This window comes from Lycium ferocissimum, chromosome 3 (genome assembly GCF_029784015.1).
Source record: "Lycium ferocissimum isolate CSIRO_LF1 chromosome 3, AGI_CSIRO_Lferr_CH_V1, whole genome shotgun sequence".
Lineage (NCBI taxonomy): Eukaryota > Viridiplantae > Streptophyta > Magnoliopsida > Solanales > Solanaceae > Lycium > Lycium ferocissimum.
The window spans coordinates 27643195-27662517 of NC_081344.1; the positions used below are offsets into that span (position 1 = coordinate 27643195).

At 36.8% G+C, this 19323-nt stretch overlaps 1 protein-coding gene across 3 annotated transcripts; it reads left to right on the top strand.

Annotated features, from left to right (window-relative positions):
* The first annotated feature begins 1796 nt into the window (after nucleotides 1–1796).
* Nucleotides 1797–14161, top strand: LOC132050138 (uncharacterized). Of its 3 annotated transcripts, none has more exons than XM_059441205.1 (16): nucleotides 1797–1946; nucleotides 2057–2136; nucleotides 2966–3056; nucleotides 3137–3263; nucleotides 3340–3529; nucleotides 3665–3809; nucleotides 3883–3973; nucleotides 4711–4769; nucleotides 4850–4927; nucleotides 5937–6020; nucleotides 6470–6609; nucleotides 7051–7179; nucleotides 7440–7512; nucleotides 13444–13529; nucleotides 13793–13877; nucleotides 14010–14161. In XM_059441205.1, the coding sequence occupies exons 1-16, from the start codon at nucleotides 1884–1886 to the stop codon at nucleotides 14034–14036; spliced, it is 1548 nt and encodes a 515-aa protein (XP_059297188.1). In that variant the 5' UTR covers nucleotides 1797–1883; the 3' UTR covers nucleotides 14037–14161. The 3 variants fall into 3 exon arrangements, with proteins under 3 accessions (XP_059297188.1, XP_059297187.1, XP_059297189.1); XM_059441204.1 differs by having other exon boundaries at nucleotides 1869–1946; nucleotides 2054–2136; XM_059441206.1 differs by having other exon boundaries at nucleotides 1869–1946; nucleotides 2054–2136; nucleotides 3349–3529.
* Nucleotides 14162–19323: the final 5162 nt, after the last annotated feature.

A 19323-nucleotide genomic window follows, 5' to 3' on the forward strand; every position in this document is an offset into this window, starting at 1 on the left:
CAGAGCCCGGACCAGTCAGGGTACAACACGTGGCAGATGGCAGAAGGAGGTGACAACTGTTCCCGCCAAAATGGAAAGATAAGAACAAGCCAATGTGATCCTCGGTTACGCGATTCATCCACTTCCCGTTACTCCGATAGGATCTCGGTCCGGAAAGTGTGGGGACTATCTGTATACGGTAAAAATCGAGTAAAGTTTGTTCGGTGGAACTCGGGGTTGGTAAAAGGAGGAGAACGAACGGTAGTGTCTGATCCGAAGAAGCTTTGCATGAATTCGTTGTATCCGGAGATAACTCCTTATCGTGGTTGGTCCGGTGTCCGATCCTTATATGGCCGAGTTGGTTGTAGCCGTTTGCCCGTTCGAATACAGCGAGATCAGTCGTGGCTGTTAGCCCGGTTTCTTCGTAACCATTCTGATCGTGGCCGTTGGTCCGGATAGTTGGTTATTCGCCCGCCACGTGTGGGAATACGCCGTTTCGACGGTCGTACGGGTGTCGACCGTACGACCTAACCTTATCCATATTAGGTTTTTTTATCCTAAAAGGGGCCCATGATGTATAGGAGGCCCATAGAGAAAACTATAAATAGGGGTCATTTTCTCATTTTTTAGGGTTGGTTTTTTCGATCCACAAACTTTGTACTTCAAATATATTATAAAATTTCTCTTGCCTAGTGTTCTTGATTTTTAGTCGGTTATAACTGGAACTGTTCATTAAATCTCCTTATTCAACGTTGCATCTAACATATATAGATATATAAAAATTTGTCTCTTATACATAGATATAAACGTCTTAGCCTTCAATATATCAGTTCACTATTTGCTCAAGCCCTTAACAAACCGAATAGATTCGACTTTCTTTTATTCCTTAAAATATAGATTAAAACACCATATATCCTTTGTCTCACTCACAAATTTAACTTATTATAAAATTGAGGTTTTTAATTTTTGTTCGCGCGCTATAAATTTAAATTTTGCTCGACATAAGTCTATATTGTCGTATCATAATATCCCACCGCAGAACTTTCAAAACTCAAAATGCAACATAAACAGACATCAAACTTCATAGAAACAGGCTCATAACTTAATATTATGCAGAATATAGCCCGAGCGAAGCAAAAATTCAATTTCAAAGATAAATGATACAAAAATTATACCGAGCAAAGCACACGTGAATATTTTCTTTAAATAAGCAGCAGTGGCAAAAAATTAAAGGGAAAAGGGTCAAAAATACCCCTCTACTTTGGAAAAAAGGCTAAAAAATATCCTCAGGAACTTATTTTGGTCAAAAAATACCCTCCCGTCCTTAAAGTTTTCAAATATACCCCTACCTTGACGGAAATTATAAAAAAATAACCCGAAATTTTTTAAACCCGCTTATTATTTAAACCCGATAAATAAATAATAATGGGATCCCCTATTCTCCAATTCCCTCAAACTTCATACGTATGTATCGTGGGAATAAGGGGATTTTTATGAGTTATTATTTAGTTGGGTCAAAATGATGGAGCAGGTTTAAAAAATAATTTCTAGGTTATTTTAACCGATAACTTACGTCAAGCTAGGTGGGTATATTTGAAAACTTTAAGAACGGGAAGGGTATTTTTGACTAAAATTTCAATAATTTTAGTAGAGGGATATTTTTGGCCCTTTTCCCAAAATTAAAATACCACAAATACGAGTGACAAAAATTAAAGACAAGCACAAAAACTTCAATTTCCAGTCCATGACATTGGCACGTCGTCGTCTTGGGGTTTGCGGGAATTTCTTTCGGTTAATACCAACCGCTAAAATGTACCAACAAAATACATATAAGTTGGAATCAAACCAAATATTGATTTGTATATTTCAACTGAAAAAGTGTAATAATAATAATAATAATTGTAATGAACAAGAAAGGTCTAGCCATTCTTATGCGAACCAAAATGCTACCTCTTTCCCCTTCTTCTGTAAGCTTTACTTAACTACTCCATTTTTTTTTTCTCTTTTTTCGTATTTCCTTTTTGTAATTGGATTTGATTAAATTCATCATTTCTTTTTGGTATTCAATTGAAAGCAGAATAAATTGAATCAAATGCAAGTCTCTCAAATGGAAGGTGATAAAGTTTCTTCTCAGGATGCTTCACTTCTTCCACAAAGGTCTTTAATATAATTTTGATTGCAATTTAATAAGATTCTAGTTTTATAACCACCAATTTCATCTTTTTGTTTTTTATTTTTAATTCATTTGGTCAAGCATAGTTTCTTAATGTTAGAATCAAGATTTCCTTGTAAAGAGTGAATGATCTAAGGGTGTGTTCGGTATGGAGGAAAATGTTTATTTTCCAAGAAAATAAGTGGGTTTCTTGCTTATTTCCTTGTGTTCGGTAAGTAAGCAAAAAAATATTATCGTAAAAGCATTTGTATATAATCTAGACAAATGCTATGGGAGGTGGGGATGGTGGTGGGGATAGGGGTGCGGGATGGGGTCTATGGAGGTGTGGTTGGGGGTTGGGCGTAGGCGTGTGGGGTGGCGGGGATGGGGTCTATGGGTGTGGGGGTGGGGGGTAGGATTGTGTTGGGGGGTGGGAAGAACACAATCAATGTGGAATCCCACTTGTGGAGGTCATTTTCCTCATTTTTAAGGAACTTGTTTTGCTAGAGAAAATTTTTTCCAAAAATTTTGACCAACCGAACATGGGAAAATTGGAAAACGTTTTCCAGAAAATGTTTTTATCCATACCGAACACACCCTAAGTGTAGTTTAAGCATAGCACGTTAAGTAGCTTCTTTTTTGGGAAACAACAGTTACCTATGTAGTTGGTTTCAAGTGTGACCTGATAGTGAAAATGTCAGTGTAAATTAAACCAATCAAAATCAGGATTGTAATATTATTTTTCTCACAGAAAGAACAAAGAAATAAAGAAACTTGTAACTTATTATCGTCAATAATGATGTGCGAATTAGTTATAATGGTTCAACATTTCAGAGAGTTCACCCAAGTACGGGAGTCAATGCACTCAGCCATGTCGATGAACAAGACAGAAATTGTGGATGTTGCTCTAAATGAATTTTCACAGGTGTAAATGAAATATTCGGCTGTTGCTACTGATTTTTTATTAGTTAAAAAGTCAGTAATTGTTGAACGTTAACCTTGCAGGGATACTTTTTCCTTTCCGCAGAAAATCGATATAAGATACTTCTTTCACTAGCTAAAGAGTATGATCTCAATCGGACCCAAGTTCGTGAGTTAATGAAGCAGCATCTTGATCTTCAGCTCCCAAGTGGTGGGTCTTTTTTTCGTTCTTATGAGAGTGTATACTTCATTATGTTACTTTGTTAGTTGGATTTAGAAGCTTAAAGCTTTGGCAGATAAGGCTGAAGAGAGTGGTCATGAAGAGGAAGGGTCATTATCAGCTTTCTATAGGATTGAGCGGAACTTGACGCAGGCTCTCAAGCCTAAGTATGAAGTTCTTTTTGAGCGGCTTAATACACATCCTGGGGGATTGAAGTTCCTGTCTGATATTCGAGCTGATATTCTTTGTATTCTCGAGTAAGGTTATGTCCCAAATGAAGTGATTTGTCTTTCTTTAACACTGTATCTTGGAAATGTGTTTTTAATTTTCTGTAATACTTATAATACCTATGAAACAGGAACTTCATAGATGGTTATTCAATGTATTTGCAGAGATGTAAATATAGCAGCTCTGCGAGCATTGGATTCTCACTTAAAGGAGAAGTTGATTACATGGCTTAGTCCTGCTAATTTGGAGCTTCACAATATTACATGGGATGATCCTGCGTCTTTGTTGGAAAAAATTGTTGCATATGAGGTTCCTTTTTTTCCTCCTACATTTCCGTTCATCTGATCTATTACATTTTTGTATAAATTTTTCTTGTATACAGGCTGTGCATCCGATAAGCAATCTTATAGATCTAAAAAGAAGGCTAGGAATAGGTCGCCGCTGCTTTGGGTACTTCCATCCAGCAATACCTGGTTAGTAAGCCCTGTCTTGGTTGAGGAGTTGAACTCTACTTACAGTTCCTTTTCCTATTGTTCTCATGGGTTGTGAATAAAAACCTCATTCAGTAGTCTGTGTGGAAGTGCATTTTTTCTTCTTCTTGGTATTGCCCGTGTGTTTAATAATTGGAAACGACACGGTATGTGGTTGAACATACTGCAACTACTAGATGAAGGTTTTGGATCCTTTCTTATGATAACATTCAGCATATGATCTTTGCTTTCGTCATGCTGGTCAAAGTAAATCAGGTGCAGATTTATGCATCACTTTCTAAACCAGAATATAGGACTTGCACTTTTTCTATTATCTGAAGTGTGGGTTTTGTAGTACCTAAAATTTGGAGAGTTTTCCTTAAGGCGGTCCGTTGAATGTTTATATGTCTACTGGTTCTTCTTAGTACTCAAAAGTGCGGATAAATTTTACTCATGCAGTAGAAGATTCATTTAGCAAATCAACTTTCTTATAAAAGTAAGAGTAGCGTAAGGAAGGCTTTGATGATTAGATCCAGAAGCCCTAGAATGTTTGTCTTAGTTTGAGAAACAAACTGAAGTTTTTGTCTTCGTATAGGGTTCACCAATTCTTGTGGCTTGGCTGGAGTGAAGCATTGTTAAAATCAGATGCATCATTACTTGTCTATCCGTGCTGACATATTATCTTGTTAATTCTAATCCTGTTAATCAACCAAATCAAGCCTGATATCAAGTTTTTTCAGGTGAACCACTTATTTTTATTGAGGTTGCACTTATGAAGAATGTGGCGGCGACCATACAGGTGAGAGTCCTGAATTCGTCTAGTTTAATTTTGTCGTTGCTCACTGCCATTAGGCGTTAACGACCCTCTAATCATTGCAGGAGGTCTTATGGGACCATCCTCCAATTTCTGAACATGAGGCTTCTTGTGCAATTTTTTACTCTATTTCATCAACTCAGGTACATTGACATCTTACTTAGTTTTGAAGAGCTCTACAATTCTAAGAATGCGTTTGGATTAGAAAAGGGTTTGATTCCTTTTTTGTTTTGGGGGAAACGAAAATGGATATTTGGATCTGGCTTTAGGAGACTTGGATTTTTGTTTGTTATTCAGGAAAAATCCCAGTAAATCCCTTAGACATTTTACAAGGTTTCTATATGGATGACAGCAAATAGATTAAACCTGATTAAACGGAACTATTAATTCTTTTTGGTGAAGGAAAAAAATTCTGGGCGGCAAAAAAAGAACAAACAAGGGTTAAAATGCAAACTTTCCAGGTGCAGGGCCCTTTTTCGGGCCCAAACGAACCATTGGAAGTGTTTTTGGGTATCCACTTGTTTCTGGAAGCCAACTCCCACTTTGTTTCTAAAGTAGGACAGCTATTTACGAACTGTGAGTGTTGAGTTTTTAAGTGATATAAGATCAGAAAACTAGAATTTGAGATCGTCTCCAAGGAACTGAAACATGCAACCTTTCCCACCTCTCTCACCCCTGGGCTGGGGAAAATTATATCCTCCTTGTAGAAAGATATAGTAATGTGGTTCCCTATTTATCCGGAAAAGGAAATATATGTAGTTCTTCAGTTCTGGTCTTTGAGTAAGAAAATTGTCTTTTTATTTAAGCACCATAATCAAATCAATGGTGCTCACTGGAGGAGGAAAAGGAAGTACTCCACAAGAATTCTACTTTAAACTGTTAAGTGCAATTCCTGCAGACATCTGACTGAAATCTTAAGGATAGCATCTTTTGTTTATTTTCACCGCTTAAGTAAGAAAACCTTGAGTTCAATCCGGGCTTGGTAGTTTGAGTATTTCTACAGTATTTGTTCATCCGGGAAAAAGAAACGACGACTTAAATTAATTGAGTATTGGCATGCACATTTTTCTATTTTCTTCTTCCTCATATTCTTACTATTGTTTTGATGATGTCCTTTGTCTAAGAGAGTATTTTATTCTTTTCAAAATGCAGCCTGGCTTATCAGGAGTTAATCTGGGGAAGTTTCTAATCAAACGCGTGGTTGATGTGGTAAAAAAAGATATGCCCAATATCTGTGTAAGTTACAGAATTTTTCATCAAATGTTTGCTCTGGATTATTAAGCGACTGATATGTAAACTGCCAGTGTGATTTGGAGTTAAAATGTTGAGGAACTGATGTTTCTATAGAACTCTTTAAAGTACTTGTGCCAAAATCTCTCTCCTTGAGGTGTAAGTTCTAAACTCCCAATTTTAGTGGAACTGCCAATTTAGTGAATACAGATATTCTTTTTTGACGTTATGAAGAGTTCAAATGTTCTGTGAAGGATTTATTTTGTATTAATCTTTGGGGTCTGCAATTAATTTCATATCAAGGGGTAGTCTACTACTTTCTATGAAATTTCTGTGGTGTTTTCAGGTTTCAGAATCAAATATTTGGTTCTTTCTTGTACCATTTATGATATGCTACTATGGTTTACTCACATGTAATCTTTCCTGTGAAATTAATATACAGAACTGGTCTGCAGGTATTCGCTACTCTTAGTCCTATCCCTGGTTATAGGAAATGGCTGTTATCAAAGTTGGCTTCATCAGAGACGTCTGGTTCTGCCTTCAAAGAAAATTTGCTTAGACCGGAAGAAGAAAAAGCACTTATGGATGTATCAGGGTAAGCGTGTGTTTTATGCATTGTCTGGCTTGAGAATGTTGAGAAGATATATTAATTTTAGTTCTGGGGACCATTCCAATGGCATGGGATTTGTCGCTGTTCTCTTTAGTAACTATTGCTTGCATTTTTCGGGAATGGGTTCTGCCCTGTTTCCTGTGTAACTGTCAGCATGGTGAAGGGGAATGCTTGGAACATACGAAGTCTGCTCCAGGATAATTCCTTCATAAATTTAAGTGGGGCATATTACTATTGCATTTTTTTCTTTAGATGGAGAACACATAAAAGGATTAACTTCATATTTAGTAGAGATTTCATTATAAAAATATAGCAAACTTTCTTCAAAGTTAAAACACATTTATGCTTTTTTGTTCCCTGAGAATGTTGTTGTAACGTTCCAAGGAACAAATTTCTGTCCTCCTAATTTTCTTTCTTTTCTTGCAGAGGTTCTGACCTGGGAAGCAGTGGTATTGAAGTAATGTGGAAATTATTGACATCAAAGAACCATGAGTGGACCAATTCACCTAAACTGGTATCTGCCTTGAGAACCCCGATGATGCGACTTTGTGCCAGGTATGCTAAAGCTAAATACTGGAAGCATTAGAAAGACTCTATTTAGAAGTGCAATGTGATTAACGTCCACCTTCAAACGAGATGTTTCTTTTTTGTCAAAGATTATCTGCTTCACAGTGATTAAAAACCAGTTATTGCATTTATGATTGTACAGCTTAGAGAGTGAATTGGATACGCTTTTCAATCACGTGAAGGTTTGCAGTATTGAGATAATATCACTACATTGAGTTGCTATATTGTTGTTTGTTTGGTTGCAACAGGTACCTTATGCAAGAAAAAAGGAGAGGAAAAGCTCTAGATTCGGTTGCAAATTTCCACTTACAAAATGGAGCGGTATGTCGAGCAATTCATATTCTGCAGATTCAGTTATTACTTTGTTTTATTTTCAGTGAATAAAATTTTGTTACTTGCAAAACAACACCACTTTTTTGTTAATATTAAAAATAAAAGCCAACAAGAGAGAAAACTTTTGACAAAGTTGAGGGACTTGTGACCGTGTTGGCCGTGGACGGATTTCTCAGTCGTCAAAAAAGGAAAAGACTTTTGACAACTACCGAAGGGATAAATCAAATGGATTGCTCCTCTCGAAACTATTGCTGAGAAGGATCCGTAAGTTTTTTCACATGATTAAGACAGATATCAGGGTCTCTATCTGATTATGTACTAGGATAGAGGACTAATGTCCAGATGCTGTCTAAATTTCAAACGCGTCCTGGACATTCAGCATTTGCAAGATGCCAATAACCTATTTTCTCCTGAAAAGTAGTGGCAGGAAAATATTCATTTAAAAGAATGTGTATACTTGGGACTTCAGGAGGTAAGCTGAATGAACTGCACTGACGCACTCTTTTTAGGGTCTGCTCTACCATGTTGAAGCTGTAATAGAAGAAAACAACAACATTTGGCTGTAATTAATCTTGAGATGTTTAGCCAAAGCATAAGACCTGAGACAGTGAAACCTAATTATGAGAAGAGAGAAATTATCTGAAGGACATCAGTTTATTCGATTATTAGAACTATAGATGCCTTTATGTGGAATTTTTCAAATCTTATTTGACTGTTATATACAGAAATTATCCAAAACAAATAAATAATATCCAAAAAGTAATTTTTTTCCATTTTTAAATGTTATAAAAGATAAGAGAATTATTTAAATTCTGCTAATTAAAAATTAAAGAAAGCTAATACATTATTAATAAATCACTTTGACCCTTACAAGATGAAAGTTTTTCATTTAAATGAAATACAATTATGTGCAGATCTTTTAATGCAAGAATCTTTAACTACTGAAGTATGTATTAATGTTATATTCTTTGTCAGAAGTGGTGTATTAAAGATTTAAATTATCTGGTCAAAATACTAGACTTATTATTAGTTATCTTAGAGATTATATTTCTATATGTGGCATTATGACATAAAGCAGTGCTAGTGCTTTTTCTATATTACGAAAATACATGACTAGCAACTAAAGTGGGATAGGAAAATTAATTAATATCTGAGTAAGGCTGTTATAGAGCGGTAATTTTACAAACAGTGTACTGTTATATTGATGGATGTAGTTATAGGCTGTGATCAGAATTGAGAGAATAACTTCTTGTATTATTCCAAGAGGTAAGCAATATAAATACAGGTACATAAGGTTTTAACTAAGGAAAGCTGGAGCATATATATTGGTCATGCCCAGCTTGCTGCAAAGATAATCAACTCGAGTTCCATTCAACGCTTTTGTGAGCAAATCAGCTAGTTGTTCTCCTGTCTTCACGTAACCAGTGGAAATTAAGTTTTCTTGAATCTTCTCACGAATAAAATGACAGTCAACTTCAATATGTTTGGTTCTTTCATGATACACTAGATTTGAAGCAATATGGAGCGCAGCTTGATTATCACACCAGAGTTTTGATGGAGTAGGATGTTTCAAGCCAATTTCAGTTAAAAGATGATGTATCCACATAATCTCACACGTAGACTGCGACATAGCTCTGTACTCGGATTCTGCATTGGATCGAGATACAACACTTTGCTTCTTACTCCTCCATGATACTAGATTCCCACCAACAAAGACACAATAGCCTGTAGTAGATCTTCTATCTATTTTGGATCCAGCATAGTCAGCATCTGCAAAACATTCCACACGAGTATGACCGTGATTGCGATACAATATGCCAAGTCCAGGACCTCCTTTCAAGTAACATAGAATCTGTTCCAAAGCTTCCCAATGTTTGACTGTAGGTGCGAACATGAACTGGCTAACAACACTTACCAGGAAAGCAATATCTGGACGAGTCAGAGTAAGGTAGTTTAACTTCCCAACTAACCTTCTATACCTCTCTGGATCATCAAAATAATCGCCATCGTCTTTCATAAGATGCACACCGGGAGCCATTGGAGTACTGTAGGGTTTGGCTGCCAACTTTCCAGTGTCTGCAAGCAAGTCCAGTATATACTTTCTCGGAGACAGAAGAATACCCTTCTTGCTCCTATTTGCTTCTACTCCCAAAAAGTATTTCAACTGGCCCAAGTCCTTCGTATGAAACCTAGTATGCAGGAAAGACTTGAGGGCAGAGATCCCCGCATAATCACTTTCTGTGATGACTATGTCATTAACAGATACAACAAGGAGGATACTTCCTGCTGTTGATTGCCGATAGAAGATTGAGTGATCGCATTTGCTCATTTTCAGCCCAAAATCTTGGACTACCTTACTAAACTTAGCAAACCAAGCCCGTGCACTCTGCTTCAAGCCATACAAGGACTTCTTCAAAGGACAGACTTTGCCATACTCCCCCTGAGCAACAAAACCAGGTGGATGCTCCATATACACTTCCTCCTGAAGATCACCATGAAGGAACGCATTCTTGATATCCAACTGATGTAAAGGCCAATCCTCGGAAGCAGCTAGAGAAATGAACAAACTAGCAGAAGTGAGTTTGGCAACCGAGGAGAAAGTGTCTGAATAATCTACCCCATAAGTTTGAGCATACCCTTTAGCCACAAGTCTAGCCTTAAGTCTTGCTACGGAACCATCTGGATTAACTTTAACTGTGAAGACCCACTTACATCCTACTGGTTTCTTTCCCTTGGGTAAATCCACCAAATCCCACGTGTGGTTTTCCTCTAAGGCATGTATTTCATCAAGCATTGCATCAGACATCCAGGATGATTCAAAGCCTCCTTCACTGTTTTGGGTACAGAGATGGAGTCTAGAGAAGCAATCAAGGATCTAGATGTAGAGGATAAACGATCATAGGAAACAAAATTAGCAATGGAATATGTGGACTTGCAAGTACGTGTACCTTTGTGAAGAGCAATAGGGAGGTCAAGATTTTCTAGAGGATCAGGTGGAGGAGGATCTGATGACACTGGAGTTGGTGCGGGACATGTATCATTAGTCTCTTTTCTCCTCGGGTAAACTTGAATAATTAGCAGCCTTGCTAGCGTAGATGAAGCGGGTGCTGAAGGCACAATAGTCGATTGGTGCTCAATAGAAGAACTAGGAGACAAAGGAACAACATCATCTGATTTCAAAGCACGAGTAACCTGATAGACTAACCACTCATCTTCCTCCCCCTGACTCGTAGAAATGGGAGGTGCATAGAAGAATGGTGTAGTCTCTGAAAATACCACATCAGTTGACACCAGATACTTGCCAAGTTCAGTAGAATAACACCGATACCACTTTTGAAGGCGAGAATAACCCAGGAAAACACACTTCAATGCCTTGGGATCTAACTTGGTAACTGATGGTCGAACATCTCGAACATAACATATGCTTCCAAACACCTTAGGTTCCACCGGAAATAGTGACTTGTTTGGAAAAAGAACACTATAAGGCACATTACCTTCAACCACAGAAGATGGCATGCAATTAATTAGAAAACAAGCCGTTGAGACTGCATCTGCCCAAAATTGTTTAGGAACCTTCATTTGGAACAAAAGTGCTCGAGCTGTTTCAAGTAGATGCCTATTCTTCCTCTCGACAACTCCATTTTGAGAGGGTGTATCAACACATGAAGATTGGTGGAGAATACCGTGTTGTCTCATGTATGACTGAAATAATTCTGACATATATTCTTTAGCATTGTCACTTCTTAGAATACGTACCGAAGCATTGAATTGAGTTTTGACTTCAGCATAGAAGGCACAAAAGTGAGTAAACACTTCAGAGCGGCTCTTCATAAAATAAATCCACGTCATCCGAGAGAAATCATCCATAAAAGTGATAAAATACTTATGCCCAGTTTTGGAAATAACAGGACATGGTCCCCAAACATCAGAATGAACTAACTCAAAAGCCGACTCAGCCCGCTTATTAACCCTCGGACTTAATGGGCTGCGATGATGTTTTGTAAATCGACATGACTCACATTCCAATGAATAAATATTCTGAAACTGGGGACAGAGCTTCTTTAATAGAGGTAGAGAAGGATGTCCCAATCGACAACGTGCTTCAAATGGAGAGACGACACTAGAGCAGGCAAGAAACCGAGGCTCCCATTCATCAAGGATGTATAAACTATCAGATACATGTCCTTTCCTAATAACCTCATTCGTCGCAACATTACGAAACACACGATAATCGGGAAATAGATACATAACAATTGAGATCTCTAGTAAGTTTACTCACAAAAATCAAATTAAAGGCCAACTTCGGTAGACTTAATATAGATAACAAGGTAATACGAGAGTTTAGTTTAACAGTCCCTATCCAACAATACTACAAGTTGACCCATCAACTACAGTAACAAAAGAGTGTACTTTATATGATTGAAAGTTGGAAAAGATATTAGGATTACCTATCATGTGATCTGTGGCACTTGAATCAATTATCCATTTGCTTGTAGAGGAGATAAAACATGCTGTACCCGACTCAACAAGTGTACTAACCGGATTGGGTGCTTTCAGTGATTTCTGATACTGAATTTATTTTGCAAACTCATTTGCTGAAACAATAATTGTTCTGTTTTCTCCTTCCTTATTGTTTATAGTCATTTTTCCAACTATTTAGATGGCACACAAACTTGCCACGAGCACAAATAACTAGATACAAGCACACCACAGAAATAGACTAACAGTCTCTAAATTGGTTTAGAAACCAAAGAGGCAAATTGGAAGCCAACCTTGTAAACACGAGCAAGAATTACCAGAACTAGTAGCTATACCCACAACGCAATAACCAAAGCAGAAGCCAACAGCCACAGAAACATAAACCAAATACCAGATGCCCTTCCGCAGAAGCTACGGCGAAAAGACAAACCTGGGATACACCGGAATTGACGAGAAGACGCTGGCAATCCAAGCCCCGAACGATTCTGCCGGAGAACGCGCCTCCACGCGCCGGCGCGTGACGAGCAGGCGGAAAATACAGGTGGCGCGTGGAAATCACTCGCCCTACAAACTGTCACTGGCGAAGAGTGGTCTGGCCGGAATGATGTTCCCCTTCCTCTTGAGGTGGTGATGACACGTAATTACCAGTTCAAAGTGATCGATTCAAAATTGGAACCTCTTTCTCAAAACAGAAACAAGATCGAGCCTTCTGTTATTATTATTATTATTATTATTTTTTTCTTGAAAGAAAACCAAAACAAGATCACGAGCCTATGGGCTCTGATACCATGTGAGCAGAATTGAGAGAATAACTTGTATTATTCCAAGAGGTAGCAATATAAATACAGGTACATAAGGTTCTAACTAAGGAAAGAAATAAAAGGGATTCCTACAAATCTGCTATTTATAAATGTATTGTACATTCCTAGGAAATAGTCTACGTTCATTCTGTAACATAGGCAAAAATTGTTATAGAGAGGTAAAATTAACATAAAAAATCGGTTCGAAAGAAAATTTGGTTGTTATCGTGCAATGCTGTTATAGTGAGTAGCTGTTAAAGAGAGGTATGACCGTATAACGGTTGCTGATGACCAGGTGTGTTCACAAGTTAGCATTAGGAATTAGCTAGTGAACAAAGGTACTCCAAATTTGTGGCAAACTGAACTTTACTTCCATTCAAATGCTTTGTTAAGATTAAGATTTGATAACTTGTTCATCTGTATAAGCTTGTGTAAAGATTTTAGCTTAAAATATTTTCTACTTTACTTTTCCTAGTTATTATTGGATAATTATCCTGGTCTTTTAAAGTGGATGTTACTATAATCCATGAGGGTGAGCATTTTTTTCCCATGTTTGCGCATGGAATGAGAAACGAACAGCAAGCCGCTCTGCATTTATTGTCAGTATTCCCCTTTTTATAACTTGAAATATCAATTTTAGATGATTGGAAGGCTAAACTGGATGGCTGATCAGTCACAAAAGGGCCTTACTCAAAGTGGAGGCATAATGGTAAATTACATATACAGGTAATTCTGTTGTCCTGAAAAATCTTTTTCTTTCAATTATGCTGTCTATTGATTGTGATGTTGAAATATATTCTGTGTTTAGACACCTGATTATCAGCTTTAAGTTGAATATTCTTGACAATCATTTTCCACATAATATATTAGCATGAATGAATTGAAAAGTGACTTATCTAATTGAATATGTAATGGGATGATTTATGACAGGAAACCGAAATGGCTATATGTAATTAAGATACTGAATTACTGTTGAAAATACATTTCAGGTTGGACAACATTGAAGATAGTGCTCAGGCATATCTGAATGAAGGGCACATCGAATCTTCCTCTGATTTCAAAAGCTACATTGGGGTATGTTAGTTTTCCCTAAAGCTGTTACTGAGATTTAGCAGTATATATATATCCTTCTCTCTCTCTCTCTCTCTCTCTCTCTCTCTCTCTCTCTCATGATTTACCAACTAGGCTCTCATTTTGCTGCTACAGGATGATAATGGAGAAAGAGCAGATTAGACGGACTAGGAGAGAATCATAACACTATGCAAGTATACTATGAAATAAATACACAGGTTGAAACGTCATCAAGGATTCATATGTTCTATATATATAGTGCTCTGCATTATATTTCAAGTCAAATATACAATAACAACTAGGTTCACCGTCAAATATTTAGTGGATTTCTTAATACATATACAGGGTCTAGGCAAAGGTTATTGGCTTCCGGTGAACCCATGAGTTACATGTAGATCTGCCTCTGCTCTGCAACTTGTATAAATTTTAATTAAAGTTATTAGCAGCTACTTGGTCCTCTTATTCCTTTCCTGGAAATAAAAGAAAAAGAAAAACTTTTGAAGTCCAGAAAAGAACCAGTTTTCTGTTTCTTTTGGAAGTGCTGATCCTCATTAACTGAATTCTTGGAGGGACAGGTTTTGGCTTGAAAACTTATTTCTAGTAAATTGTCACAAATTATAGTTGATGCGATAATACTTTGAGGGTGTTTGGCTAAGCTTATAAGCTGGTCAAACGAGCTTATAAGCATTTTGTGGCTTATCTGTGTGTTTGGTAAAAATAAAAGTAATTATAAATCAAGTACTTGTAAGCTAAAATAAGCAATAAGTCATAAGTTGGCTTCCCCCAACTTATTATTTTTTAGCTCATAAGCACTTTTAGTTTGACCAAAACTTTTACTATTTTATCCCTAATATTATTTTGTAATCTCTGAAATACCCTTTGCTTATAAACACTTTTAGTTTGACCAAGACTTTTAATATTCAATCCCTAATATTATTTTGTAATCCCTGAAATACGGCCTTACTCTAACAAAACCCCTAACCCTCTCTATCACGTATTCAAATATTTTGTGTGCTATTTGAGTATGTTATACAAACGAATTTTGGTATAATTATTACTCTCTCCATCCCAAAAAGATTGTCTTCTTTTGACTTGGCACAAAATTTAAGAAATAAAGGAAGACTTTTGAAATGTGTGGTCCAAAATAAGTCTTAGATATTTGTGTGATTGTAAATCATCTCATAAAATTAAATTGTTTCTAAATATAGAAAGAGGACAATCTTTTTGGGACAGAAGGAGTAATTATTTTATTAAAGCTTATGATTGTAATTTAGATTATCATAAAATAATTTATATTCATACGAAATAATTTTATCTAATAAATTTTACATTAAAAATAAATGAGGCATAAATTATTTTGTATTTGAATTAATTTGGAATTTACGTTCTTATTAGTATAAACAACTTTAAGGGTATTTAAGTCATTCTAACAGAAAAAATGCTTATCAGCACTTTTTTATTTGCCAAACACTTCAACAACTTATTATCAGTTTCAGCATTTTTATCCAAATGCGTATTTGCTTATTTATTAAATCAGCTTCAACACTTAAAAATACTTATCAGCACTTAATGCTTATCAGCTACTTTAGATAGGCAATTTGCAGAATTGCCCTTCTTTGGGGGTGGTCTTTAAATTTTGTCCCTCAAATTACTGGTCTTTAAGTTTTGCCCTTCATCTAAAATCCATGGGTTTCGGGTTTGAATCCCCGTTCAGTCAAAAATTTTAAAAAAAAAATCGCAAGGTAGAATTTGAATTTCGCTCTGCCGGAGGGGGTAGAGTTTGCCTTGAGGCATATATATTTTATTTTTTTTACTTTTCAAAGCAAACTTTAGTTACGCCTACGAAAAGTTCCGCCTTACGCGCTATACTTTAGTTACGCTTTTTAACCAAAAGTGCGCCCCATACGACATAACTAAAAGTATGTCCCATAAGGCAGAATTTTTCCTTAAGGCATAACCAAAAGTTTGCCTTATAAGGCAAAGTCTATGCCTTAAGGAAAAGTTCTGCCTTATGGGGCATACTTTTGGTTATATCTTAACTAAAAGTCTGCCCCATAAGGCATAAATAAACTATGCCTTAAGGAAAAGTTTTGACTTATGGGGTAGACTTTTAGTTATGCCAGATTCGGAATAACTTTAGTTTTTCTTTAAGGAGTGTATAACGGATCCGGCATACACGCTCCCCAGCGTTGCCTTGCGAAATTATTTTTTTATTTTATGCCTAAGCGGGGATTCGAACGCAGAACCTCAGGTATTCGCTCACCTTTTTAAGCGAAGGACAAAACTTAAAGATCACAAATATGAGGAGCAAAATTTAAAGACCACAAATATGAGGGGCTAAATTTAAAGACCACCCCAAAAGAAGGGCAATCCGCGCAAAAAAATGCTTTAGATCAGCTAAGCCAAACGGGCTCTTTGTAATTTGTATCAGTCAACCTGAATTTGTCGATACGCCTTGGACCAATGAAATTGCTCAGATAAAACTGAATATGTGTCCCAAGTCAGCTTTCACAAAGAATGAATCCTGTTCTTATGTCTCTTTTAGTTTCGTGTTGTGAAGGATAAGTAATTTCCTTGTAAGCCTCTTCTGGTAAAGTTCGCAAGGGTCAACGTCCTTATTAATTAAGGAATATTGACAAGTTAGGAAATTCATTATGAGGCGACAACAGAAGTTTATGCCATAAATTTGTAAAATTTATAGGGAGTATGGCATATACCATATAAAAATTACAGTAGGGGTTAATTATATTTACGGTGACAATACATATCAGAGAAAGGATTATTAGCATATATTATCCGGTAATTCACAAATATATGATTTTAAGAAATAGTGTGTCTTTAGTTTCCAGAAAATAAGAAAGTGAGAATCGGGAATGGGGTCAAATTCCTGCAAAAGAAAAAGCGACCGCTGCAATCAAAACATGTTCAGGTACAAAAGCAATTTTAGATGTTCTGTATGTGTGTTACACCCTGTATCTTAGAACTATGGTTAGACTCGTTTCGTTAGAGTTTTAGTGGAAAAACTGAAGGTTTGAACGTTTTGCAAAAATAGTTGATAGGCCTATTTGGGCAGCTGTAACCCCTTGATTAGTTGGAAATTTGGGAAAGTACCCTTAATGAATGTTGTAGTACGTAGAAATATCTTTCCATCCATATAAGGAACAGGCCAATCAAAGATCGGAGTAAGGAGATATGATCGTTGCAAGATGGCTAATAGTAAGACCCTTATAATTCGATAGAATAGGCTAAGTTTTCGATACGTCTGCCTTCCATTCCAATTTCGTGAAAATCCGTTGAGAATTTGAGAAAAATGAAAGCATGAAAGTTGTGGATATTTGAAATACCTTTCCAACGATATGTTGTGGAGGCTGAACGGAGCTTTTTGTTAGGAGTTATGCCCATTTACCAAACGCTGTTAGAAATGGCCTAGCGCATCACCCTGGGCGACGCCCCGAGCGTCGCGCTAGGCCAAAGTCGCTGAAAAGTGTAAAATTCATCGGTTCCTGTATTATAGGCCTAGTGCGTCCCCCCCTGCGATGCCCGAGGCAACGCGCTAGGCCAAATTATGCCTGAAACAACCTTTTTTCGAATTTTTTATATACCCAACTCCAAAAAACTTTTTTCACTTCATTCGAAACCGTTTTTCTAGAGAGAAAGCACCTTAGGGCTTCCAAAAATCATCCAAGGTGAGTTCCTATTCAAACCTCATTGATTATTACTTCAATCTAACAAAGATTAAAGCTAGAATCCTCATCTATTCCATAGATTATCGATTGAATCTTCGTCTTGGACAAAAGAACCCTAGAATCCGAATTCAAGATGATTGAACTTCAAAAAGGTAATACTTCTACTCTCTAATCACTTATAGTTGTGAACTAATGAGTTCTTGGGAGAATAATAAATGGGTTTGATAGAGAGTATCATATGAACTATGCTAGGATTTTGTATTATTAACTTAGGATTGCTGTAATCATATGGGTGATGAAGAATAATGTTAATTTCATCAAATTGAGATTGTAGAATCACCTAGAAGTAATAGAATGAGAATTGGGTGAAGAGAACACCATTAATGAAGCTTGTGGAGCTTTATGCCCACCAAGTGTTTGATAAAATGCTTAGGTGACCAAAGCATGGATATTATTGCTAATATAGAATCCCTTTGACTTGTGTTGCTATAGATTAAAGTTGAAAGGGTTGACAAACGTTATATATTATGCTCAAAGGCCGGAATTAAGGTATGTGAGGCTAACCGGAATTAAGGTATGTGAGGCTAACCAGAATTAAGGTATGTGAGGCTAACTCTCTACGTTTGGGAATGTTAATGATTCTCCCTACGCCACGTTCTTTTACAACGTTACAAAATGCCTCAGAAATATAGTTAAGCTTGGTTCTTTGAATAGTTGCAGAACTTCTATTCTCTAGTTTCATAATTCATTCATGACTTTCATTCTGAATGTTGTGAGATCAGTACGTAATCAATATAGACTTATGTGTGATATCAATGAGTCTTAGTCTAGAATACTCAGCATGTTTATAAATAGTTAAAGCTTCAGTTCTCATAATAAGTCCATGAATACATGTCTGAGTGAATCATTGCCCAAAGATTTCAGTGTTGTATCTTTCAGTATGGTTCTCAGTTCTTTTATGTGAATTGTCTTAATGATGAACATCTTGTTATTGGGCCTAAGGCTGCAGTTGTGTATACGTATACTTGGGCCATATGGAGCAGTTTGTGCACATATATATTGGGCCTGAGGCCGCAGATTATTTACTCAGATTAACAGGTAGTTGCTCAATCAGAACAGGGAGTATTCATATCTTTACTTCCTTATTTCAGTTTAGTTATCAATTATCAGTTCAGTATTTACAGTTCTTTCTTTCAGTTGCTTTACATACCAGTGCAATTCAAATGTGCTGACGTCCCTTTTGCCCTGGGCCTGCATCTCGCGATGCAGGTAACGGTTTACAGATTGATGATTCTGCTCGCTAGGACATTCTCGTATCAGCTGCTTGGTGAGCCCCAATTCCCTCAGGGCGTTATTATACTTTCATTCTTTATAGTAGTTCAGTCAGTGAGGTATGCCGGGGGCCTTGTCCCGGTAACGTTAGCAGTTCAGTACTCTTTAGAGGCTTTGTAGACTATAGTCCAGTCAATCAGATGTTTAGCAGCTTTTGTGTTAGCCTTGTTTCGCTACTTATTCGACTTTCGTACTTACTCAATATTTCTGCATTTATGATATTTTAATCAGACTTTTAGTAGATCAGCATGTGTCAGTGTTATTTCCGCATTTAGTATGTTTTGATATCACATGTTGATTCAGCCAGCCAGTTGGTTCGCTCGGTCACATGCAGACAGGCACCGAGTGCCGTGTTATGCCCAGGTCATAGTTCGGGGCGTGACAACGTGTCTGATATCAATAAAATTTGTTGAATGTTGGCCAGCTAATGA